This window comes from Aquarana catesbeiana, linkage group LG08, assembly GCF_042186555.1.
Source record: "Aquarana catesbeiana isolate 2022-GZ linkage group LG08, ASM4218655v1, whole genome shotgun sequence".
Classification (NCBI taxonomy): domain Eukaryota; kingdom Metazoa; phylum Chordata; class Amphibia; order Anura; family Ranidae; genus Aquarana; species Aquarana catesbeiana.
In genome coordinates this window covers 98,742,687-98,770,145 of record NC_133331.1, presented here as the reverse complement: position 1 = coordinate 98,770,145, position 27,459 = coordinate 98,742,687, and the positions used below count along the sequence as shown (strand labels likewise).

Genomic DNA, 27,459 nt, shown 5'->3' with positions numbered 1-27,459 from the left:
GTGTGATGTGCATTTGCAGCGCGTTACCAAAATGAGTGGCAAAGCATGTATTTTCTGTACAGTTTGCCATGCCTTCGTAAACACACAGATGTGAATGGAGCCTCATTCGTCTTTCCACTTTCAGGCCCCATTCACACCTAGCATAGTGGGAGCTCATGTTTTCTGGCTGGTTTTTCCTGCAACACACATAGCATAGCCCTTGATTTCAATAGGCTGCCCTCCATGTGACAAAGTAACTCAAGGGACATTTTGGTGGACATTTTGCTGTGTTTTTTCACATGGCAAAATGTGTGTGTTTTGCTTCTGTGTTTGGGGTGCCATTAACAATTAATGGCTGAAAGTGCGACTGGTTAATTTTAGATGTATAAATGTGGACATACACTATACAATCTGATTGTACAAGCTCTGTATGATTTCCTTTAGATTTACCAAGGCTATAGAAAAGGAGGAGACACTATCTATTCAATCACTCTGTATCCTATTAGGCAGGCCCTTTCGCTACTTAGTTGATGGTAGCTCTAAAGGAGATTGTACAATCAGATTGTATAGTATATGGTGAATTTTACAGACTTTCAGCACTTCTCCTGTTTTCAGTACTACATTGTAGGGATGAGCCTGATGTTCAGGTCGAATGTAAATTCGACTCGAACATCAGGTGTTTGCCTGTTCGCCGAACAGCGAACAATATGCGGTTTTCGCTGCAAATTTAAAAGCCCCCGGAACACCGTTAAAGTTTATGGGACATTAACATGAAAAATACAAAGTGCTAATTTTAAAGGCTTATATGCAAGTTATTGTCATAAAAAGTGTTTAGGGACCTGGGTCCTGCTCCAGGGGTCAATCAATGCAAAGTTTTTTTTTAAATCGCCCGTTTTTTCGGGAGCAGTGATTTTTTTAATGCTTAAAGTGAAACAATAAATATGAAATATTCCTTTAAATATTGTGCCTGGGGGGTGTCTATAGTATGCCTGCAAAGTGGCACATTTTTTCCAGTGCTTAGAACAGTACCGCAGCAAAATGACATTTCTAAAGGAAAAATTGCATTTAAAACTGATCACGGCTGTAATAAATTGTCGGGTCTCGGCAATATAGATAAAACTCATTGAAAAAAAAACAGCATGGCCCCCCCAGTCCATTACCAGGCCCTTTGGGTCTTGTATGAATATTAAGGGGGACCCCAAACCAAAATTAAAAAAAAAAAATTGCGTGGGGGTCCCCCTAAAATCCATACCAGGCCCTTCAGGTCTGATATGGAAATTAAGGGAAACCCTGTGCCAAATTTAAAGAAAAAATGGCGTAGGGGTCCCCCCAAAATCCATACCAGACCCTTATCCGAGCACGCAACCTGGCAGGCCACAGGAAAAGAGGGGGGATGAGAGAGCGCCCCCCCCTCATGAACCGTACCAGGCCACATACCCTCAACATGGGGAGGGTGCTTTGGGGTCTGACCCCAAAGCATCTTGTCCCCATGTTGATAGGCACAAGGGCCTCATCCTCACAACCCTTGCCCGTTGGTTGTGGGGGTATGCGGGCAGGGGGGCTTATCGGAATCTGGAAGCCCCCTTTAACAAGGGGACCCCAAGATCCTGGCCTCTCCCTGTGTGAATTGGTAATGGGGTGCATCGTACTGAGGGTGGGGCCAATCTGTGACGTAAACGGGTAACCCCACCGCACTCTGACACCACGGGGGTCAGAGGGGGGGCGGGGTCACCCGTTTATGTCACCGGGTGGCCCGCCCTCAGTTATATACGAACTGTCACAGAGAAGACGCGTCAGTCGGCGGGAGCCTCCCATGGAGGCGGATCGGTTGCGGCTTTTATTTATTTTTATTTTTTTCGGTCCATCGGGCGCGTGAAAGAAGATGAATGAACATTGCTGGACATTTTTATTTATTTATTTATTTTAATAAAGGACTTGTCCCAAGCTGTCTCTTGTCTTTTTTACCATTCTTGACATTTTTTTGTGAAATGGTAGGGTTACCCATTACCAATTCACACAGGAGGGGAGGCCGGGGTCTGGGGGTCCCCTTGTTAAAGGGGGCTTCCAGATTCCGATAAGTCCCCTGTCCGCATACCCCAACAACCACCAGGCAATAGTTGTTGGGAAGGGGCCCTTGTCCCCATCAACATGGGGACAAGGTGCTTTGGGGTCAGACCAAAGCACCTTGTCCCCAGTCTGTGTGAAGTAATAAATGATTCTACCACATAACAGGGGAAAAGTCCCGCTTACTAGAAAAAAATAGCTTTGCAGTACATCAACAAATTAGATTAAATAGCAAGGTGGTTACACATTTTAATACACTAATTTAGGACAAAGTGATTTGTTTGGTGGCTGAATACTTTTTAACTTTTTTTTTATAGCTAATTTTATTGCTATTTTTTTTCTTTACCAGGAGTCCCTTCAACAACTCCTCCAGGTAGGTACAATATGCATATATTTCATATTATATAATTTTCTTGATTTAATATTAATCTGAGACAGGTGGGGTCACAACCGGACAGGTAATAATGTTGATATTTTGTATTCCTGGATTTAATTCCCATTGTCACATTAGTTATGCTTAGTTCATGATATGTACAGTTTGAATTAGGCAGGAAACCGTGGAGCAGAGGATCTGAAAATCAGATCATAATGTATCAGAAGTATTTTACTTCCAGGTCCCAGCACAATTCTTTGCAACAGAATAACTATCAGCAGGGTTCACCTAAGCCCAGGTGGGTGACATGCAACTAAAACCTCCAACTGAGTTGTGTGCTTTTATCATACCTAGAAATACCACAGCACAAATGGCTACAAATTTGGATGACCATTGGCTGCAGAAGTCATCTACTAACTCTTCCATGTACCAGTGCATTTCAGAATCTTTGACACATTGTTAATAATTTCCTGTACTCTCTGCCTGTACACAAGGATGAATTATGAAATGAAAATGATTTATTTAAACATTACAAAACAAGTCCAGCTAAATTTGACTAATTACTCATAGTTCTACCATGAATTAGATAAAAAAAGAAACTTCACATATATAACTAACACATATTTTTCATCTTACAGCTTCAACTACAACAGTAAATCCTAGACATACCACTGGTAAGTATTGTGCATAACAGGGGTCAGCAACCTTTTTCCCCTTAAGGGCCGGATTCAATGTATGTGAATGCATGAAGGGCTGCATTCACCTGGTAATAAATTAAGATAATAATCTGGACCCCTTTACATTACACAGCCCCCGCACTTCTGGACCCCTTTACATTACACAGCCCAATACCTCTGGACCCCTTTACATTACACAGCCTGCCCCCCCTACATGTTACACAGCCCCCTAATATTATGCTTTAAAATTGCACACACGTGGAATAGCGACAAACTACGGTACTTAAAAAATCTCCATAAGCAATGCTTCTGCGTGCGAGCACGGAGAGATGGGGCGCTTTACATTTTTTCTTTTTTTTTCTTTATTTAATTTGTTTTTATGTTTACATTGTCCCTTTTAAAAAGAAAAATTCTGATCACTTTTATTGCTGTCAGAAGGAATGTAAACATCCCTTGTGACAGTAATAGGCAGTGACAGGTACTCTTTATGGAGGGATCTGGGACCCCAAATTCCTCCTTTGCACTTAAAAGCATTCAAAATGCCAAGTTTGGCTGTTTTGAATTCTGTCATTTGAATTCTGTCATTTTTCTTTAAAATTTGGCGCCTTTAAATCTTCTGTAAACCGGAAGTGGTGTCATGACAACGCTTCCGGGTTACTAGATCCAAGACCCAATCGAAGCTAGTTCTGGTTTCATTTGAGTCTGCGGGCCAGCGAGGGGGGGGGGGGGGGAACGTCCACTTCCAACAGCGGAGAGGCTTCTTAGCCGCATTGGTTTTTATCCCAAGAAAGCTGCCTGAAGTTAAAATGTCCATGACCGGGTGCGCGTGAATTCATCACGTTCATTGACGGGCCAGACATTTAGCAGCGGCGGGCTTTGTGTCCGTGGGCCGTAGGTTGCCGACCCCTGGTGTATAAGAATGTCTGTAAATGTGAGTCAAGCATGCTTGTTGATTTACACAGTCTGATAAGTCTGGAGACAACACTTCTTCCACATGTGCCAGATCTTCTGTTTTTTACACACCTAAACACCTAGATTATGGTAGATCAGAACACCTAAAATATAGATTTTTAAATGACACAGGAGGGGAACTCTAGCCAGGGTGATAATGCCAACATTTAACCACTTCTGACACTTCTCACATACATGTAAAAATCTGCATTGTTGTATACTAGATACTTAATTAGAACCCCCAAACATTATATAATTTCTGAAAGCAAAGGCCCTGGAGAAGAACATGTTACATATGTATGTGGGACCTAAGTATGCGTTCACATTTGCACGTGAGCATGGGGGGGGGGGGGGGGGACTAGGGCACTTTAAATTTGTATTTTTATTTTATTTTAAATAATTCTTTGACACTATCTTTTAAAAAAAAAAAAATGTAAATAAACTTTATTGCTATCACAAGGGATGAACAACATCCCTTATGATAGCATGGGCAGTAACAGGTACTCTTTACTGAGAAATTTGGGATCTATTAGACCCTAGATCTCTCCTATGCCCCAAAGGCATCTGATCAAAACAAGATCAGATTTTGGTTTCATACACCATAGAAATAACCAGAGAATGGAAGCTTCTCCTTCATCTCTATGGTGTGCCGCTCTGACCCCTGGTTTCCGTCTCAGGCTCCCCAATGGAATAGGAGATCCCAAGAAGGAGGTGGGGGGAGCATCTTCCACCACATGTAAAAGCGATCTGGTAACTGTATAGCTGCTTGGATCACTTTTACATTATAGAACATCGTCAGCCCCCCCAAAAAAGATACCAGGGTCATAACTAGGGATGACCTGAACACCCCCGGTTCAGTTCGTATCCAGAACATGCAAACGTACCAAAAGTTTGTGCGAACATTTAAACACCGTTAAAGTCTATGGGTCTCGAACGTGAGAAATCAAAAGTGTGAATTTTAAAGGCCAATATGCAAGTTATTGTCATAAAAAGGGTTTGGGGACCCGGGTCCTGCTCCAGGGGACATGTATCAATGCAAAAGAAAGTTTAAAAATGTCAGTTTTTTCGGGAGCTGTGATTTTAATGACGCTTAAAGTGAAAAAATAAAAGTGAAATATTGTACCTGGGGGGTATCTATAGTATGCCTGTAAAGTGGCGTGTGTTTCCCGTGTTTAGAACAGTCCCTGCACAAAATGACATTTCTAAAGGAATAAAAGTCATTTAAAACTGCTTTCGGCTGTAATGTAATGTCGGGTCTCGGCAATATGGATGAAAATTATTGAGAAAAACGGCATGGGTAACTCCCCAGCCCATTACCAGGCCTTTTGGGTCTTGTATGGATATTAAAAATGAAAAAAAGAAAAGGCGTGGGGCTCCCAGGCCCTACATACTCTGAACAGCAGTATACAGGCGGTCCAAACAAGACAGGGACTGTAGGTTTTTTCTTAAGTTGAATCTGTAATTTGGAACAGGTACATTTTTAAGTGTAACTCCAGCCAGAAAATCTATTTTTAAGCTTTTTTGAATAACATAGGGAAGGGTTATCATCACCCCTGTAACATTTGTTTTGCTGTCTGTGCCCCTGTTCCGAAGATTTCACTTCACTTTCTGTCCCAATGACAATTGGATTTTGAAAATGTGGGGTTTTTAGGGAAACAAGGATTGGTGATAATAAAGCATCAGTGGAGACACATATTAACTTACAGGAGAGAATTTCCTTTCCTAGGGATAGATTTCCTCTCACTTCATGTTGTCTCCCTCCGTTTGTAAGTAGGAGTCGTTTGTAAGTCGGATGTTTGAAAGTAGGGGACCGCCTGTATATACTATACGGCCTGCCCTATATACTCTGCAGAAATTTGGGCCTTTGGTGGTGGTGGTGGTGCCACAACACTGTAAGCCCTCACAGTTACTCTTGGTGGGCGCTGGAACGGGCCCTGCTGTGAAATATTAGATCAAAAATTGTAATTACACGCCCCTGTTAAACAGGGGCAGAAAAATTGGGTCTTAGGCAGTGGTGGTGGTGCCACAACACTGTAACCCCCCACAGATTCTGTTGTTGAGTGCAGGAATGAGCTCTGCTGTGAAATATTAGATCAAAAATTGTAATTACGTGCCCCTGTTAAACAGGGGCAGAAAAATTGGGCCTTAGGCACTGGTGCTGGTGCCACAACACTGCAACCCCTCACAGATACTCTAGTTGAGCGCAGGAACGTGCCCTGCTGCGAAATATTACAGCAAAAATTGTAATTGCGCACCCCTATTAAACAGGGGCAGAAAAATTGGGCCTTAGGCGGTTGTGGTGGTGCCACAACACTGCAACCCCTCACAGATACTCTAGTTGAGCGCAGGAATGAGCCCTGCTGTAAAATATTACAGCAAAAATTTTAATTACGTGCCCCTGTTAAACAGGGGCAGAAAAATTGGGCCTTAGGCACTGGTGCTGGTGCCACAACACTGCAACCTCTCACAGATACTTTAGTTGAGCGCAGGAATGAGCCCTGCTGCAAAATATTACAGCAAAAATTTTATTTACATGCCCCTGATAAACAGGGGCAGAAAAATTGGGCTTTAGGCACTGATGGTGGTGCACAGAACCAAAAATGTTCTTAGAAGCTATCAACATGAACATTGAGGAGGAATAGGATAGTCACTCAGCATAACAGGATAGTCACTCAACATCAGCATAGGCAGTCTTCAAGGGATCTCACATTCATAAAAAAATGAATCGGTTACATCAGCATTAGGTGCTTGGTAGCTGGTGATCCAAGACTGATTCATTTTTCTGAAGGTGGGCTGATCAACCGAGTCTGTGGACAGGTGCACTCTGTGATCGGTTACAAAGTCTCCAGCAGCACTGAATGTGCATTCAGATAGAACGCTGGATGCAGGACAGGCCAGTGGCTCAATTGCATACTGTGCAAGCTCTGGCTAACGATCCATCCTCAAGTCCCAGTAACCCAATGGATTTTCGGTTGGAAAGGTCTCCAAGTCTGATCTTGCCCCAAGGTATTCGTGCACCATGTAAATCAGACACTGGCAATGGTTGCTGGAACTGTCAGACCTTGGGGCTGCAGACTAAAAAATTGTCTGAACGCATCCGTCAGACGGCCACCTTCTCCACCGTTCCTTCTGTGACTGACCGAAGCCTCAGCAGCACGTTGTCCAGTAGGACCAGGAAATTGCAACCTCCCAGGCTCTGGAAATGCATTGCACAAACCTTTCTGCAAGGCCTCCCAAAGATGTTTCATCCTCTGCTCCCTCTGCAAAGGCTGGATAAGTTCCGCAACCTTACCCTTGTAACGTGGATCAAGAAGGGTTGCCAGCCAGTACTGATCCCTCTCCTTGATACCACGAATCCAAGGGTCCTTTCGCAGGCTTTGCAGGATCAGGGAGGCCATGCAGCGTAGGTTTGCTGAGGAGTTTGGTCTGGAGTCAATGGGTCACTAAGGACGACATGATACGCAGCCACCTCCTCCCAGCCACATACAAGTCCATGGGTTTCTGGGGACTGAAAACAATCCCTTGAAGACTGCTGCTGATGCTGAGTGCCAGGCTCTACCTCCATGCTGGCACAATCCTCCTCCTCCTGCTCTTCCTGTGTGATAGGCGTGCCTGCAGGAGTACTGCCTGGATAAAGGGGGCCTTGAGAGGTAAGGAAGTCCTCCTCTTCCTCCCTCTGTTCTGCCTCAAGTGCCCTGTCCATTATTCCACGCAGCATGTGCTCCAACAGGAAGACAAGAGGGACAGTATCACTGATGCATGCACTGTCACTGCTCACCATCCTTGTGGCTTCCTCAAATGGTGACAGGACAGTGCATGCATCTTTGATCATTAGCCACTGGCATGATGAAAAAAAACCAAGCTCCCCTGACCCTGTCCTGGTGCCATACTCGCACAGGTACTCATTGATGGCCCTCTGCTGTGTGTGCAGCCGCTGCAGCATTGCCAACGTTGAGTTCCACCTGGTGGGCATGTCACAGGTGAGGCGGTTCTTGGGCAGGTTGCATGCCTTTCAAAGGTCAGCCAGCCGAGTGCTGGCATTATATGACCGGCGGAAATGCCCACAGACTTTCCTGGCCTGCCTCAGGAGATCCTGTAAGCCTGGGTACCTGCACAAGAACTGCTGCACCACCAAATTATGGACGTGAGTGAAACAGGGAACATGGGTCAAGTGTCACTGTTGGAGGGCAGAGAGAAGGTTGGTGCCATTGTCGCAAACCACCATTCCTGGCTGAAGCTGACATGGCGTCAACCACCTCTGAACCTGCCCCTGCCGAGCTGCCAGAATCTCTGCCCCAGTGTGGCTCCTGTCCCCTAAGAAGACTCAGGCACCGCATGACATCTTTTTGCCTGAGTGCTTGCGTAGCCCCTAGAACGCCTACGGTTCTTGTTCCGAGGACAAATCTGCACAGGAAGAGGCCATAGAGGAAGAAGAGGAGAGGTGGAGGAGAGAGGTGTGGCAGAATCACCACTACCAGCATTTTGGAGGCATGGTGGTGGAACAAGCTCCAACATTACTGCACCCTGTCCTGTGTCCTTCCCAGCTGCCAGCAGGGTTACCCAGTGCGCTGTGAAAGAAAGGTAACGTCCCTGTCCATGCCTGCTGGACCATGAGTCAGCAATAATATGGACCTTACCGCTGACTGCCCTGTCCAACGAGGCCAAGACATTGCCTTCCACATGCCGGTAGAGAGCCGGAATGGCCTTCAGAGAAAAAAATGCCGTTTGGGAACCTGCCACTGAGGTACCCCACATTCCACAAATTCTCGAAAGGAGTCAGACTCTACCAGCTGAAAAGGCAGAGTTGGAGTGCTAGCAATTTAGCCAAACTAGCATTCAGCTGCTGAGCATGTGGATGGCTGGGACCAAATTTATTTTGATGGTTTAGCAACTGGGGTAGGGAAATTTGCCTGCTACAATCAGATTTAGGTGTACCTCTAGCAGATTGCCCGCAAGTGCTTGGGACACCTAATTCTACACCTTAATTCCTCTCAGTGCAGGTTTCTGAGAGGACTGAAGGTATAGTGGGGTTGCAGATCCCAGCTGATGAGAAGCAAGGAGAGGTCCGCCTTGTTATTTGGTGTGGGTCTTTTAAGTACTGTTGCCAACGGACTGCATGGGAGCTCGACATATGTCTGATCAAGCATGTGGTGCCCAAGCGGCTGCTGTTTTGGCCACGCTTGGTGCGCTTCAGACATATGTTGCAAACAACAACGGTGCGATCTGCTGCACATGTCTCAAAAAAGGCCCACACCAAAGAACTTTTGAAAAAACGCGTGGAGTCAGCAGCGCCCTGCACATGCGGAGCTCTGTGGTGTAATGCAGTCGGTTGGCTGTCCTTAAAGCGGAGGTTCGCTGAAAAAAAATATTAGAAGCCAGCAGCTACAAATACTGCAGCTGCTGACTTTTAATATATGGACACTTACCTGTCCAGGAAGCCTGCGATGTCGGTAGCCGAAGCCGATCTGTCCTTCGGCTCTCGGCTGCTGCCGCGGCCATCCTCGGTAAGGGAATACCTGTGCATACGCGAGTCGCGCTGTGCGTCCTCTCAGGTCCCTGCTGTGTTCTGGGACCTGTGTGTCTCCCAGAATACAACGGGGGAGGACGGGGTAGGAAGTGGCATAGGTCACTGCAAGCGCCACTGTGATCTATGCCAGGAAGTGGGAGCAAATACCTGTATTAGACAGGTATCTGCTCCCTCCTCCCCCCTGAAAGGTGCCCAATGTGACACCGGAGGGGGGGAGGAATACAAAAAGTGGAAGTTCCATTTTTGGGTGGAACTCCACTTTAAGCTGGCCCCTGGAGGGCATCCTGCCTTGTTGGAGATGTGCCTCCCCCTCCTCCTCTCTTCTATCAGGCACCCACGTAGAGTCAGTGACCTCATCATCCCCTCCCTCCTCGCCACTGGAGCAAACCTGGCAGTATGCTGCAGCTGGGGGAACATGACTGCCAGTTTTTTGTCCTTCTTGGGCACCCCCTTTCTCTGGGCTCACGTTACTGCCTTCATCCTCAACCTGGGTACCATCATCGGAGCCTTCAAAATGCTGCGCATCCTCCTGCAACATGTATCCGACACTGTGGTTGAACAGTTCGGGGGGACTCCTCAGGACATGATGGTGGGGCTAGGGAAGGAGTGACTGATGCCATTGAGCCGATGGAATAGGCCGCTTTGGCAGTTGCATTGGCAGCCAAACTTGTCTTAGCCTGGATGACAGAGGATGAGGAGGATGAGGACGGCTTTGTGATCCACTCTACCAACTCTTCTGCATGTTGTGGCTCAACACGGCCAGCTGTCGAAAAATAAGCACAAGCGTGCCCCACAGCCACATGCTGAGGATGCACCGTGTCCACGACCAGCACTGATGACTGTAGACACAGAGCCTGCTTGCCCTCTTTAGTGGCTTGAGAGTGTCTGCCTTTCCTTAGTGGCCTTCCAGACATGCTGTAAAATTGGATTAGCAAAAGACCAGCTGAAGTTTACTAGAAATTACACCAGGAATGGCCTGTAGTCAGGTATAGGCTTGGGTAGACTAGAATGTAGTGGATATATATGTAGGAGACTATATATATATTTTTATGCACTGCAGATCACTGAATCGCCTGCCTGCCTGCCTGCCTGAAAGTGTCGTTGAAAATGCACACCAGCAATAGCCTGTAGTCAGGTATAGGCTTGGCTAGACTAGAATGCAGTAGATATATATGTAGGAGACAGTATATATATCTTTATGCACTGTAGATCACCGAATCACCTGCCTGGCCTGCCTGCCTGAAAGTGTCTTTGAATACGTACACCAGGAATGGCCTTCAGTCAGATATAGGCTTGGCTAGACTAGAATGCAGTGGATATATATGTAGGAGACAGTATATATATTTAATGCACTGCAGATCACTGAATCTCTTGCCTGCCTGCCTGAAAGTGTATTTGAAAACGTACACCAGCAATGGCCTGCGGTCAGATATAGGCTTGGCTAGACTGGAATGCAGTGGATATATATATATATATATGTTGGAGAATGTATATATATTTAATGCACTGCAGATCACTGAATCATTTGCCTGCCTGCCTGAAAGTGTATTTGAAAACATACACCAGCAATGCTCTGCAGTCAGATATAGGCTTGGCTAGACTGGAATGCAGTGGATATATATATGTTGGAGACTGTATATATATTTAATGCACTGCAGATCACTGAATCACTTGCCTGCCTGCCCGAAAGTGTATTTGAAAACATACACCAGCAATGGCCTGCAGTCAGATATAGGCTTGGCTAGACTGGAATGCAGTGGATATATATATATGTTGGAGACTGTATATATATTTAATGCACTGCAGATCACTGAATCACTTGCCTGCCTGCCTGCCTGAAAGTGTATTTGAAAACATACACCAGCAATGGCCTGCAGTCAGATATAGGCTTGGCTAGACTAGAATGCAGTGCATATATATATGTTGGAGACTGTATGTATATATATTTTATACACTGCAGATCACTGAATAACCTGCCTGGCCTGCCTGCCTGGAAGTGTATTTGAATACGTACACCAGGAATGGCCTGCAGTCAGATCTAACTACACAGGATACAGTGTATACAAAGCCAGGATGTATATATATATATATATACTAAATACACTGCAGCTAACTGAATCAACTGCCTGCCTGAAGTACATTAGAAACAGTACACCAGGAACGGTCTGCAGTGAGATCTAGCTAAACTGGATACAGTGGATATATATATATATATATACATATACATATACATATATATATATATATATATATATATATATATATATATATATATACATATATACAGTGGGGACGGAAAGTATTCAGACCCCCTTAAATTTTTCATTCTTTGTTGTATTGCAGCCATTTGCTAAAATCATTTAAGTTTATTTTTTTCCCTCATTAATGTACACACAGCACCCCATATTGACAGAAAAACTGAAATATCACATGGTTCTAAGTATTCAGACCATTTGCTGTGACACTCATATATTTAACTCAGGTGCTGTCCATTTCTTCTGATCATCCTTGAGGTGGTTCTGCACCTTCAATTGAGTCCAACTGTGTTTGATTATACTGATTGGACTTGATTAGGAAAGCCACACACCTGTCTATATAAGACCTTACAGCTCACAGTGCATGTCAGAGCAAATGAGAATCATGAGGTCAAAGGAACTGCCTGAAGAGCTCAGAGACAGAATTGTGGCAAGGCACAGATCTGGCCAAGGTTATAAAAAAATTTCTGCTGCACTTAAGGTTCCTAAGAGCACAGTGTCCTCCATAATCCGTAAATGGAAGATGTTTGGGATGACCAGAACCCTTCCTAGAGCTGGCCGTCCGGCCAAACTGAGCTATCGGGGGAGAAGAGCCTTGGTGAGAGAGGTAAAGAAGAACCCAAAGATCACTGTGGCTGAGCTCCAGAGATGCAGTGGGGAGATGGGAGAAAGTTGTAGGATGTCAACCATAACTGCAGCCCTCCATCCGTCAGGGCTTTATGGCAGAGTGGCCTGACGGAAGCCTCTCCTCAGTGCAAGACACATGAAAGCCCACATGGAGTTTGCTAAAAAAAACACCTGAAGGACTCCAAGATGGTGAGAAATAAAATTCTCTAGTCTGATGAGACCAAGATAGAACTTTTTGGCCTTAATTCTAAGCGGTATGTGTGGAGAAAAACAGGCACTGCTTATCACCCGTCCAATACAGTCCCAACAGTGAAGCATGGTGGTGGCAGCATCATGCTGTGGGGGTGTTTTTCAGCTGCAGGGACAGGATGACTGGTTGCAATTGAGGGAAAGATGAATACGGCCAAGTACAAGGATATCCTGGACTAAAACCTTCTCCAGAGTGCTCAGGACCTCAGACTGGGCCGAAGGTTTACCTTCCAACAAGACAATGACCATAAGCACACAGCTAAAATAACGAAGGAGTGGCTTCACAACAACTCCGTGACTGTTTTTGAATGGCCCAGCCAGAGCCCTGACTTAAACCCAATTGAGCATCTCTGGAGAGACCTAAAAATGGCTGTCCACCAAGGTTTACCATCCAACCTGACAGAACTGGAGAGGATCTGCAAGGAGGAATGGCAGAGGATCCCCAAATCCAGGTGTGAAAAACTTGTTGCATCTTTCCCAAAAAGACTCATGGCTGTATTAGATCAAAAGGGTGCTTCTACTAAATACTGAGCAAAGGGTCTGAATACTTAGGACCATGTGATATTTCAGTTTTTCTTTTTTAAGAAATCTGCAAAAATGTCAACAATCCTGTGTTTTTCTGTCAATATGGGGTGCTGTGTGTACATTAATGAGGAAAAAAATGAACTTAAATGATTTTTAGCAAATGGCTGCAATATAACAAAGAGTGAAAAATTTAAGGGGGTCTGAATACTTTCCGTCCCCACTGTATATATATTAAATATACTGCAGCTAACTGAATAACCTGCCTGCCTGAAGTAGATTAGAAACAGTACACCAGGAACGGACTGCAGTGAGATCTAGCTAAACTGGATACAGTGTATATATATATACCAGTCTGACTGTGTATATATATATATATATATATATATATATATATATATATAAAATACATTGCAGCTAACTAAATCACCTGCCTGCCTAAAGTAGATTAGAAACAGTACACAAGGAACGGACTGCTTGCTCAATCTAACGCCAGCAACACACTACACAGGGCCGACGTGCAGGCGGCCTTATATAGTGTGAGATGTGGATTTAACCCCCTGAGCCATAATTGGCCAAAGGTACCCTGCCTTTGGCCAATTATGGCTCTCCATGCTGACGGTGTTGTGATTGGCCAAAGCATGCGGGTCATAGTGCATGCTTGGCCAATCATCACCCAGCAATGCACTGCGATGACGCAGTGCATTATGGGGCATGACGCACCGCTCAAATTTGGCGCGAACGCCCCATAATGTTTGATCTTAGTCGAAACGATCGAACAGCCAATGTTCGTGTCAAACTCATGTTTGACTCGAAGAGAAAGCTCATCCCTAGTCATAACTACAGCTGCAGCCATGACCCTGGTAGAGCCACTGAAACCCAAGGACATACGGGTACATCCATTTGTGGGAAGTGGTTAAACTTTCAAGGCCAGCACTATTTGACAAGCTCTAGCTTAAAACATACATCTTTTTATTACTTAGAAAACCATACAAACATACTATAATACTTATATTACAGGCAACCTAATTTGAATTTTCAGCCTGCTTAGATTTTGCTGCTTATGCAACCATTACCCAGCATTCACCCTGCACATTCGGGGGAAGTTAAAAACTTCTGCAGTGGTAAATGCAGTGCAATTGCCTGATTATCAATGCAAATGATAATTTAAAGGTTAAAATTCTTATTTTCATGACCTCAAAAGTGCAGAAATGTGTGTAGCAGTCAGCGAGCAGGAGCGTGCACAGCCTGTCCTCAACAGGAAGCAGTGGTAAATACCCAAAAGAATAGGACTCTGGCTGTTAGAATTGCAGTATAAAAAATTAGGGATGAGTTTAGTTTATCGCTACCATGGGTTAGAATCCTGTGGGTTTGAGATTCAAAGTACCGGTGAATTTATGTGCAGATCCACCTGTCAGAATAATACACCAGCTGGTGTTTGAATTATGGCCAGCACACCTAGAAGGCATAAAAATAGGGATTTAGTTAAGCCAGCTCCCACACTATAAAAAGAGGGCGGGGGGCACAAAGCAGTCATAGTGTCAGTGAATTGGAAGCTGCTGTAGAGAAAGCATATGGAAAGCTGGCAAACTACATAAGGAGAGATTAGGGTTGGATAAAAAAAATTGTACTTTAATTGTGCGAAAGGATTGAATGAGTTGAAAACATAGCGGACTTTATCGCCAAAACATGAGGAAGTAACTTAGTAAAAATATAAAGTCTTTATTACAAATCATTAAAATCACATATAACAGACAAAGAACACCCTACTAACTGACAAGGTCAGCAGATACCCAATAAAGTAGACATAGAGGTTAGGATCTAAGTATATTATATCAAAAACTGTGTAAACACTAAGTGTAAAAGGATATCAATAAGTAGAATCCATAGACTCCTGCATGTCTTCTTGTCAACGCGTTTCACAATTTTAATAGCTTCCTCAGGACATACTGGGTAGGTGCTGATAAACCCTGAGATCAAGTGAGGGTGACACCACATAAAACAGAATATGGACCAGAATGAATCCTTACCACCGAATGGATGAAAAAAATGAACCAGTTTTGTGACCCTTAAGTTCGGGGGGAGAGAATCTCACCTCCAGTGTAACCAAGGACACCGATGATTCTATTGGTAATTCAGTCAAAGTAGACTATTAAATGGAGGATATAGCTGTATATCCGATATCTTGTCATGTATGTTGATATCAAAAAGGAGATTTACATAGCCATCCCTAAACACCAAGGAGATGCAATAAATATATCCACTCGTGAGCTTCAAGACATCGGTTTGATGTATGCATAAAGCCTTATTTACAGGTATAAACTAGTTCCTCGTGTTTATGGGGAGGCTTTTAAGTAAAGCCACAAAAGCCCATAGGAGGTGCCTCCTGTGCAAAGGATGGTTGGTGCGGGTATCCCCGCCGGTACTTTAATTGTGATTACTAGCTCTTTGGGCAATCAACCCCTTTTCAGTTTTTAATTTATTCTTATTATTAGGAACTTTCTTGTCTTTCATCTTATGTTGTGGCTGATTTGAGGTCATTGGTCACTTCTAGCATCTGCCCTGTCCATAGAAACCTTTTATTTTTTCTTTTGCTGCAAGACCATTCTATTAAAAAGGCTTTGGTAGGGCCTATATTTGCGTTTGAGGTACTCAAAGTGGAGAATTCTTTTGTTGTTGACTATTATTTTGTAGATGTTTTTTGTTTAAAGCACTCCAATGTATTCTTTGAAAGAAAAAAATAACTAAGTGCAAGAACTGCTGCTTGCCAATTTTACACTACTGCATCATCTGTGGTCTCTAAATTTGTGTGTTGCGCCTCCCCCGCAAGGGCCATTGGAAGTTGCTTGTCCCCATTTGTTGCCCCGACCTTGCAAGCCCCCTGACACTCCTAACAATCTGGGTTCTGACATACTTCAAGCAAACATACAATGCAAAGACACCAATTATTTGTAGGAATTGCAAGTCAACACTTTACTGGGAGGTTAGGTCAACAGGACTATAAAATTTACAGGCATAACCCAATTTGAGTGGCATTACACTAAAATGAGATCACCAGAACACACAATGAAATAGCAATAACAATAAGTTAAATGGTCAAATGACTATAATAAACAGTCTGTAACAGGTTTTATGACCCCAGAAACAATTGGGGGAAGAGAAGACTTTTAGTCAGTCCACTCCCTCTAGGCCCTGATGCCACAAGAAGTATAAAGTAAACAATATATAAGGTTTCTGTAGGAGTTCCCCTTTAATAAACGGTTGTAAATCTATAAGGTAGTTGTAATCTGCCACTGGTTCATGAGCAGATTCTGTTTGATGAAAGGAGGTCCTTGGAGTATGTATATCCTTGATCTAGATCTAGCTATCTTGGGGCCCGGAGCAGGGGCGTAACTAGAAATAGCAGGGCCCCATAGCAAAATGTTGTATGGGGCCCCCCTGCAAACAGCTCCCCCACAGCTGCCCTAGTGTCAATGCAGCGTGACCTGTGCCACATATAGCGTGACCTGTGCCCAATGCAGCGTGACCTGTGCCCCATGCAGCGTGACCTGTGCCCAATGCAGCGTGACCTGTGCCCCATACAGCGTGACCTGTGCCCCATGCAGCTGACCTGTGCCCCATGCAGCGTGACCTGTGCCCAATGCAGCGTGACCTGTGCCCAATGCAGCGTGACCTGTGCCCCATACAGCATGACCTGTGCCCAATGCAGCGTGACCTGTGCCCCATACAGCGTGACCTGTGCCCCATACAGCGTGACCTGTGCCCCATACAGCGTGACCTGTGCCCAATGCAGCGTGACCTGTGCCCCATACAGCGTGACCTGTGCCCAATGCAGCATGACCTGTGCCCCATACAGCGTTACCTGTGTCCCATACAGCGTGACCTGTGCCCAATGCAGCGTGACCTGTGCCCAATGCAGCGTGACCTGTGCCCCATACAGCGTGACCTGTGCCCCATACAGCGTGACCTGTGCCCCATACAGCGTGACCTGTGCCCAATGCAGCATGACCTGTGCCCCATACAGCGTGACCTGTGCCCAATGCAGCGTGACCTGTGCCCCATACAGTGTGACCTGTGCCCAATGCAGCGTGACCTGTGCCCAATGCAGCGTGACCTGTGCCCAATGCAGCGTGACCTGTGCCCCATACAGCGTGACCTGTGCCCAATGCAGCCTGGTCTGCCTGTGCCCCATACAGCCTCACCTGTGCAGAGGAAGAGGCAAGCCACCCGGATCAGCAGAGAGCGGGATTGCCCGCTGTAATAGCTTTCATTTGAATTTCCCGTCTTCCCGGGGCTCATCGTCACATAGCCCCACCTCTTGGCCTGACGCCTTTGATGACATCACACATCCCGCATTGGACTGGCGTTCTGTCTATCAAAGGCACCGGGCCAAGAGTTGGAGCTATGTGACGTGAGCCCCGGGGAACACTGGAAGTTCTAATGAAAGATATTACATTGGGCAATTCAGCTCTCTGCTGATCCGGGTGGCTTGCCTCTTCCTCTGCACAGGTGAGGCTGTATGGGGCACAGGCAGACCAGGATGTATTGGGCACAGGCAACGCTGTATTGGGCACAGGTCACGCTGCATTGGGCACAGGTCACAGCTTGCCTCTTCCTCTCCTCTCTCTTCCCCTGGCTGGGAGACTGTGTCGGCGGTGCTCTCATCCTCACTGGGCCCCACTTGGCTGCGGGCCCCATAGTGCCCGCATGGGTCGCTATGGTGGTAGTTACGCTCCTGGCCCGGAGATGTTACTGTGTAGTGGTAAGCGAATGAGGCTGAATGTAATAGATGTTGTATTTTCCCCAGCAAAGACCCTCCAACTGGTCAGATGTAAAGGTGTCTGCATGCAGTGTCTTTAGGTAAAGTGTCAGAGATAAGATGGGATTCTGCCCGCTTACCAATCCAGCCGATACACAGGTCCTGTGAAGCAGGATGTCCTTGTGCAGGCTCTTGAATATCTGCTGCTTGTTGTGTGGTGCCCAACTGGCAATCTGTAGTCCAAGGAATCCAGCAATGACTGCCCGTGGGTGTGTAGAGAACATGAACACGGTCAGCAATGCAGCGGATGCAGTGACAGCGATAGCCACCCTGCACTCAGGTGAGAGGTCCCAGCTCTGCCTAGGCCATGGCGCCCGTTAACAGCACCCAGAGTGATAGCCTCCTGCTCTTGCAGCTCTGAAGCCATGTCCCAAGAGAGCGAGCCCACCCAGGACAGTCCAATTTATCTGCTTGCCTAGAATTCCTGAAGTCTTTCAGCACTCTGAAACTTGTAGTTTCAAACAATATTAAGTCAAGTGTAAATCCAGGTGACCGGACTACATGTCCCACAACCCTCTGCTATCAGGGAATGGCTTGTCCTCTGCATTCAGAAAGTGATGTTATTATTCCCCATGTTGGGCACTAGGGGGAAAAAGCTCCATGCATAGCACATGGAGGAGAATCCATAAGTGAAGGTAATAAAACAGCCAGCTCTTGGCTGCATGTGTAGTAAAACACCTGCTTGTACCTTTTTGCTTTTGTACATTTTGGCTAATCCTCCCTCATTAAAAATGTATAGCTGCTGGCCAATTTAACAGTACCATATCATATGCAGTCTCTTAAAGAGGTTGTAAACTTCTGAAAAAAAATACCCCCCCAAAAAAACCCTGCAAGACAAAGGCATAATGAACTAGTATACATTGCATACTAGCTCATTATGAAATACTTACTTTTAAAACAAAGCTGTTGCAGTGGTCCCCGCACACCGCTGTCACAGCCGACATCTTTCCCAGAGCTTCTTCCAGGTTCATGGGCTCCGGCACTGTTGGCCGTAGCCGCGATGACATCACTCCCGCACATGTGCGCGGGAGCCGCCATTCACAGCACAGGCTCGGAAGGAACGGCACACGTGGGCTGTTTCTTCAGAGTGCATGCACCAGTGATATCACTGGCTGCATGCACTGGAAAGATCACCTACACTATACAGGTTTAGGAGATATTTTCAATACTTATAGGTAAGCCTTATTATAGGCTTACCTATAAGTAAAAGTTTGCTAGGAAGTTTACTTCCTCTTTAATTCATATAATGAAACATTGGGTTGTACTTCTTGTTTTATACATTTTGGACAATTCTCTTTCAATAAAAATGTCCTGCTGCTGGCAAGTTTTACACTGCTGTAAAATCGGTGGTTTCTAATTGTTAATGAAAGCTTGATAGAAATTGGCCTGAGGCAGGACAGTTTTGAATCAGTGAGAACATGGACAACCACAGAAAACGACTGGCCATGTTCTACTGTATATGTTTGGCAAAGCAGGTGTATTACTATTTGATGAAAAAGCAGGTGTCTGTTAAAGCTACTTGAAAAAAGCTTTTAATCAGATGGGTGCTTCTGCTGTGTGTAAGTCCAGCTATTTGTAAAACGAAAATTTCAATTTCACAACCAAATATGTGCTGCCAGTGTAACTGTTGCTATCATACTGTTCTGTAAAACCACATGCAGCTTTAAACAGGGAGGTGCAGTCAGGGGAGGCAGGTGAGGCAAAGTGATCGAGCTTCGAGGGTCATAGATTGGTGACCTGGGGCCACAGAGACCCCAAATTATGGGGTAGGTAGCCGAAGTCCTACCCTACCACTGGTCAAAATTTGGGGCATCTATGGTTCCGGTGATACAGGGCTGCTTGCGCAGCCTGTCAGAAACTACATACAGCACAGCCAGTTTAAATACAAGCTGTCACACACTGTTTGCAGCAGACTGAGAGGATGACTTCTTGTCAGAGGCACTGAGTTCAATGTACAGCTTGGAGTCTTGGACCAATGGTAAAGCATCATTGGTCCAAGTTTTCCAATAAAAAAATCTGCAGTGGAGGCTGTCCTCTCACTGCAGTGTCCTAGAAGGGGGCATGTGTCTAAAAGACAAATGCTCCCTTTCAGCCCAGCCCTCTTAACTAGAAGGAAAAAACATGGGTTTATGGGTGTAAGGTTTACCCACAATCCCATGTTTTTCTCACGCAGTTAAGAGGGAAATTTATGGGTGTAAGGTTTACCCATAATCCCATGTTTTTCTCACGCAGTTAAGAGGGAAAATCTGCTGCTGCTGAAAAGGTACTTTTTTACATAATCATTTATTATGTATCTATTTACTGTGAAATTACTGGTTTGAAGTTATAACTTCAAACTCCAGTAATTTTGTTCATTAAGCCAAGCTTGAGTACAGTTTTTGAAAACGTAGTAAGTTACATTAAAAAACAATATATCATAATTATTTTATATTACTTACATATGTTAATTAACCACTTTCCACCCAGGCCTATTCTGACACTTCTCTCCTACATGTAAACATCATAATTTTTTGCTAGAATATTGCTCAGAACCCCCAAACATCATATATATTTTCTTAGCAGACACCCTAGGGAATAAAATGGTAGTTGCTGAAACTTTTTATGTCACACGGTATTTGTACAGCAATTTTTCAAACACTTTTTTTTTGGAAGAAAAAGTTTCACGAATAAAAAAACAAAAACACTAAAGTTAGCCTGATTTTTTTTGTATATGTATAATTTGAAAGATGATGTTACGCCAAGTAAATAGATACCTAACATGTCACGCTTTAAAAATTGCGCACACTTGTGGAATGGCGCCAAGCTTAAGTACTTAAAAATTTCCTCCGTCGTCGACGTTTTAAACATTTTTACAGTTTACATGTTTAGAGTTACAGAGGAGGTCTAGTGCTAGAATTATTGCTCTCGCTCCAACATTCCCGGCGATACCTCACATGTGTGGTACTAGCCAGTGCCTCACCAGCCACTGACCTCACCGCACGTCCCTGGCTTTAAAGCATACCCTAAACATGCTAGATAAAGTATTTATGGATTTTCACTGTTGCCTTTGAAGTGCATGAAAATAATCTTTCCCTACAGTTTAGTAATTTTTTTTTTTTTTTTTATTGCATTGAAACATGTGCCCCAATGGCAGTGCCCGGTTACCTATGCCCTTTTGACAGTAATTTGCCTATTAGACCTAAAAACGTCCAGACTTTAACAAGATTCACTCCAATAGACTTCAATGGGACTTGCTTATAAGTTCGAGTTCACAGAATTTTGAATAGGATTCACCAAACCCTTGTAAAATAGAACCCCAGCAGACTCGCTTATTACGATTAATAATACATCAAACTGAGACCTGAGTAGAAAAATGGAAATGTACAGCAAATGGTAGCATGTAATACTCTGTCGGATAATGCTTATAAATACTGCAGCAAACCACCCAGTGAATTTACCAATCATTCCACTTACTATATTATACATAAGTTTTTGTTTTTTTTTAGATTTTGCAGTATGGCTAAAGCTTTTTTGGGCATACATCCCATTTGTGTCACTGGGGTGCACTTACATGCGTGCCGCTGAGAGCCTGAGCCGCCCACTCACATCCCCTCTCCTGCTTGGCGCTCGAGTGAGTGCTGGAGGGGCAGAGCAGAGAGCCAGTGGCTGACAGTCATTGCTCTCTGCTCAGAGCGGCCCTGAGAACCGAGCAATCAGCGGTCATGTGCTTCCTACTTTCTAAAGCTTGGACAGGTGGTTATAGCTATCCAATCTCCCAGCTGTGAGGCAGCAAGCTATACTATGTGAATAATATACGTAGGTGCAAGCCTTATGCCCCATACACACGAGTGGAAATTCCGCCAGCAAAAGTCCGATGAGAGCTTCTGGTTCGAAAATGCGACCGTGTGTATGCTCCATCGGACTTTTGCTGGCGGAATTCCAGCCAGCAAAAGATTGAGAGCATATTCCCAGGATAAAACGATCCAAAAAACAGTGGGGGTATATTGTGTAGTATATTTTATTTAGCATAAAAATACAAATAAACTATATGCATGAGAGTACAGATGTATGGGCACCAACACACACAGCTACAGTAGCTGAAGAGAGCAGTCCCGTACCACCACCGCTATCCCAGAGCCGGCGTGTGTTCCACGGACCTGGAAATGACGTCAGGCGCAAACCTGGAAGTAGCGTCAGCAGCTCAAACCTCAATGCATTTTGCGCATGCATACATCATCAAGAAGTCAAGCTACCGTCATTTTCTTGAATCTTTTTATACCCAGTAGCAAATTATCACTGGTTACAATAATAGCATTGTAAACATATTACCCAGGACAGATTATTTTATCCAATTAATAGACAAGCTATGTATGTCGGATTCCCCAAACACCCTAGACAAACCATATGCTATTACATTAATGCAATAAACATTGTAATCACATGTATCAATGTAAAAAAATCTATACTAAACAAAACATTTACAATGATGGTATCCATGATCCATGAAGAAAATAAAATCTCATAAATCCATTAACAATTTTTAAACCTTTGAAAATCCTGAATAAAATGTAATAGAATCTGTATAATTTTTTATTAAGATCTATTTATATATTCATTTACATTATGTAGTAAGGTCATTCCCCTATATACTGTGGAATATAATGTATTCCGTCTCATATTTCTCCTTTTTGGTTAGTGAACACTAGATGGCAGCGTTGCTAATAAGTTAGGATTTAGGCTGATTTAGTATTTTTACTGTAATAAAGGATTTTTTTACTACTATATATTAAATACATTTTAATTCAGGAATTTCAAAGGTTTAAAAATTGTTTTAAAAAAAAACCTTTTAATTCTTTAGGTTCGGTATTGTTAGAATGCATGGATTTCTCATTAACCGTTATGCTGTGTTAGTATTTTTTTTTTAAATAGTAGGTTTATTCTTCAAGTGTGGGAAAAGTATTTTTAGTGAGTATAATGATCACATTGCATTTGTATGATTAAGTTGTTGTTCCTAAAACAATAGTGTAGCACATTGGATTGTACACTGTTCTTTGAGTCCCAAATTAAACACGTTTCACTCATCAGGTGCTGCTACAGGAAAATATGGATCTGGTAAGTAAAGAAAAAAAATGAAATGTTAATTGCTTTCATCACTGAAATAACTTCAGGCAGAGAAACTCAAAAGGTGGTATAGCACCACCATTTTGGATAATAATTATTATCCAAAAATCGCACATTTTTTTATTGTATTTAGTTGAAAAAATGATTGAATCCTGGGCCAACATTTTGTTTTGTCTTCAATGCTTCAGTTAACTGTTTATAAATGTAAAATAATGCACCTAAGGAAAAAGAATCCCCTGAGAGAGTACAACAGAGTGCTAGCCAGCATTACAGAAAAAAGAGATTTGGGGGTACTTATTTCAGTTGATTGCAAAATGAACAGTGTAACCAGGCAGTGGGGAAAGCAATCAGAATTCTAGGATGCATCATTGGAGGGGTCACCAGCAGGAGAAGGGAGATGCTGATTCCCCTATAGATCTTTAGTGAGACCTCATATTGTGTCCAGTTCTGGAGACCTCACATATTGATAAGATAGAACAAGTCCAGAGATGGGTAACAAAAATGGTGAACGCTCTGGGGGATAAAACATATTAAGAGAGACTTTAGGAACTTAATATGTACAGTCTGGAGGAAAAAAGGGAAAGGGGTGACATGACTGAAACCTTTAAATACATCAAGGGGGTGAATAAGGTTCAGGAAGGCAGTTTTTTTCAATATGAAACCAAAGTCAAGAACTCTGGGACATGGCCTCAAACTAACTGGAGGAAAGTTCAAAACCAATTCAAGAAAGTATTATTTTGCAGAAAGGGTAGTTGATGCTTGGAATACACTTCCAGCAGAGTTAGTGAGACAGTCAACAATAAATGGCTTCAAACATGCTTGGGACCAACATAAATCTTGACTAAAGGATTCGTCAACCTGGGTCCTTACAAATTTAGAATAAAGACACGGACTGAGTGACATGGGTTTTATATGGCCACAGCAGCCAATTTTATTAATGAAAGAATAAAATATCATAACATTAAAACATAACAATAAGTGCAAATTCAACAATGTAATGTCCAACAACAAGAGGTCTTTGGGTGTCCTTAAGGCACAATTTTAACTGGAATCGCCCATGTCCTCAGCCGCCCCCCTCAACCGGCTCGAATACGTTCCGACATCACACATAATTCCATATTTCCCTCCCCCAGGAGACCTCCCTCCTGGGAGAACCACCGCTAACCAAGTGAAAGCACCATACCTAGATGGGCCCCACACTTTTGTAACCATGTAATTACTGACCCCCCCCAAGATCCCTTGACCCGCCAACTGCTGTGACAAAATGAGCAACATACACCATTTAGTAAATTATTATATATTCCTTTTTTTTAAAATTATTATTCTTTTTTTGTATAAACTCGATAAAAACTTTAGACACAAAAATACAACCACTTACCTATCCACCTTGGTAACCCCTAACACCATGGCGGGTGGGTGGGAAGCTGCCACTTCTCCTGACTCCTTGGAATATGAGAGAACTACCTCACCGCAAAGACCCTCTCATCTGAACCCTCCCGCTTCAACCTCTGCCTCCAATCAGGTAAGGGCTACACCCCCACCAAGCACACTGACCTAGCTGACCGTTCCCTGATCCTGGTTCTCCCTTAGGCCCCTTTCACACTTATACGACTTCAAAGTCACGCGATTTTACTGCGATTTTGCGGCGGCTATTTTGCCGCAATTTTACCGCGATTTGCCACGATTTTACCGCGATTTGGGAGCAGTACTTCTTTGTACAACTTTGCCACAACTTTGGCATTAACAAACGAAAACATACAGTAGTTGGTATGAATCATGAGGGGGAACTACGCGCCAAATTTTAAATAAAAAACGGGCGTGGGTTCCCCCCAGGTGCATACCAGGCCCTTAGGTCTGGTATGGATTGTAAAGGGAACCCCCCTATGCTGAAAAATCAGCGTGGGGGTCCCCCCAAAATCCATACCAGACCCTTATCCGAGCACGCAGCCCGGCCAGTCAGGAATGGACCGTACCAGGCCACATGCCCTCAACATGGGGGGGTGGGTGCTTTGGGGCATGGGGGGCACCCTGCGGCCCCCCGCGGCATAAGTCATAAGACCCCGGATCTGCCTAATAAATTACTTTAAAAACCTGTGTACTGTGTTTTTTCATTGACACTTTTTCCCTAGGTGAATGGGTAGGGGTACGATGTACCCCATACTCATTCACAAAGGGTGGGGGGCCGGCATCTGGGGGCCCCCTTATTAAAGGGGGCTCCTGGATTCCGATAAGCCCCCGCCCGTAGACCCCGACAACCAACGGCCAGGGTTGTCGAAAGAGGCCCTTGTCCTCATCAACATGGGGACAAGGTGCTTTGGGGTGGGGTGCCCCAAAGCACCCACCCCCCCATGTTGATGGCATGTGGCCTGGTACGGTCCAGGAGGGGGGGGGCGCTCGCTTGTCCCCACCCCTATTCCTGACCGGCCGGCTGCGTGCTCGGATAATGGTCTGGTACGGATTCTGGGGGGGGACCCCACGACGATTTTTCGGCGTAGGGGGTTCCCCTTCAGATCCATACCAGACCTAAGGGCCTGGTATTCCCCTGGGGGGGAACCCACGCCGTTTTTTAATTAAAACTTGGCGCGGCGTTTCCCCTCATGTTTCATACCAGACAGCTGTCAGCACTGCCTGTCGCTCATCGCGAAAGGAAAAAAAAGTTTTCCTTTCCCGATCAGCGAGCCAGGCTTGTGCTTACAAAGTCGTACTGAAATCGTGTCTATATTATTCAGGCATGATTTGCATGCTACTTGAGGGTTTAACATTGAGGTCTATGGAGTACAACTCGCATAGATGTTGGACCAAAGTAGTGCAGGGACTACTTTCAAGTCGCCACGACTTAAAGTCGTGCCAATATGAATGGTAGTCATTGAAAATCATGGAGAATGACTTGTCATACGATTTTGCAGTACAATCATAAGTGTGAAAGGGGCCTTAATCATGCCGCCCCTCTGTCCATTCTCTCCTCCAGGTCTCACTATACTCAGACAAAAAAGTTAAGGAAAAAACAAAACAACCCCCCCCCCTTTCTAAATAAAACAAAAAAAAACAAGCAAACACAAAAACAGACAAGAAAACCAGAACAAACAAACAACAAAACAAAAAAAATGAAAGGGGCAGTCTTGATGGACTACTCAGTCTTTTTTCTTCCGTCACTTTTGTATGTTTTCTATGTTTCTGTCTTGGAATAACCACACTTAATTTTAAACACACATTCCCTTTCTTATTGTACCAGATATGGTTCTGAGGTTGGTAAATGGCAGAAACCGTTGTGTTGGTCGTGTGGAAATTTTCTATGAAGGAGAATGGGGAACGGTGTGTGATGATTCTTGGGATCTGACAGATGCTCAGGTTGTATGCCGGCAACTAGGCTGTGGTAGAGCAATTTCATCATTTGGCAATGCCTATTTTGGTCAAGGAACAGGACCTATTATTCTGGATGATGTGAATTGCAGAGGGGATGAAAATATTTTGTGGAACTGCCCACACCGAGGGCTGAAACAGCATAACTGTGGCCATTCTGAAGACGCTGGAGTCAACTGTTCAGGTAAATTCTACTGGCTTCTGTAAAGCCAATATGGCAAAGTTAACATATTTATTCAGTATATGTATTAAATAAAAGACAATGGTAGTTACTGGTAAAATTAGATGCATATACTGTATCAACCATTATTAAGACTTATGCCGCGGACACACGGCTGGACTTTTCGATGGACTAGGTCTGGCGGAGTTTCCGACGGACTTTCCGAATGAACGGACTTGCCTACACGCGATCAACCAAAGTCCGACGATTCGTATGTGATGACGTACGACCGGACTAAAACAAGGAAGTTAATAGCCAGTAGCCAATAGCTGCCCTAGCGTTGGTTTTTGTCCATCGGACTAGCATACAGACGAGCGGACTTTTCGACCGGACTCGAGTCCGTCGGAAAGATTTGAAACATGTTTCATTTCGTTTCATTTGGGAAAAAAAAGTCCGCTGGAGCCCACACACGATCGAATTATCCGACGGACTCCCGTCCTCTGGACCAAGTCTGCCGTAAAGTCCGCTCGTGTGTACGCGGCATAATAGAAATAGTACTGATTAAGCTCTTATTGCATGGTTCTCAAACTGTTTAGGAGGACTCAGCTGTGCCTGTGAGTCTAACTGGCTCAGACTAATCTAATGATGGCCTATCAAATGGAAACTCTGTGGATGTGATTACCTAATATCAGAAATTGCCAGGGTACCTGCTACACAGGGAATGTTTAGCCTGCGTGGACATCGAAGCCTCACACAGTGACACTGATGGTCCTACATGTTGGTCTTCTACATTGTC

General features: G+C 44.4%; 1 protein-coding gene across 15 annotated transcripts in view; it reads left to right on the top strand.

Annotated features, from left to right (window-relative positions):
- The window catches only part of LOC141105954 (scavenger receptor cysteine-rich domain-containing protein DMBT1), a 150,924-nt gene that overhangs the window by 91,790 nt on the left and 31,675 nt on the right, over positions 1-27,459 (top strand). For 12 of the 15 annotated variants that reach the window (XM_073596206.1, XM_073596199.1, XM_073596204.1 and 9 more), the window contains 4 exons: positions 2,393-2,416; positions 3,055-3,090; positions 23,108-23,134; positions 26,376-26,687. In XM_073596206.1, coding sequence (XP_073452307.1) covers positions 2,393-2,416; positions 3,055-3,090; positions 23,108-23,134; positions 26,376-26,687 — 399 coding nt within the window. The remainder of the gene's footprint in view (positions 1-2,392; positions 2,417-3,054; positions 3,091-23,107; positions 23,135-26,375; positions 26,688-27,459) is intronic. The other 3 variants (XM_073596207.1, XM_073596202.1, XM_073596195.1) reach the window with 1 other exon arrangement.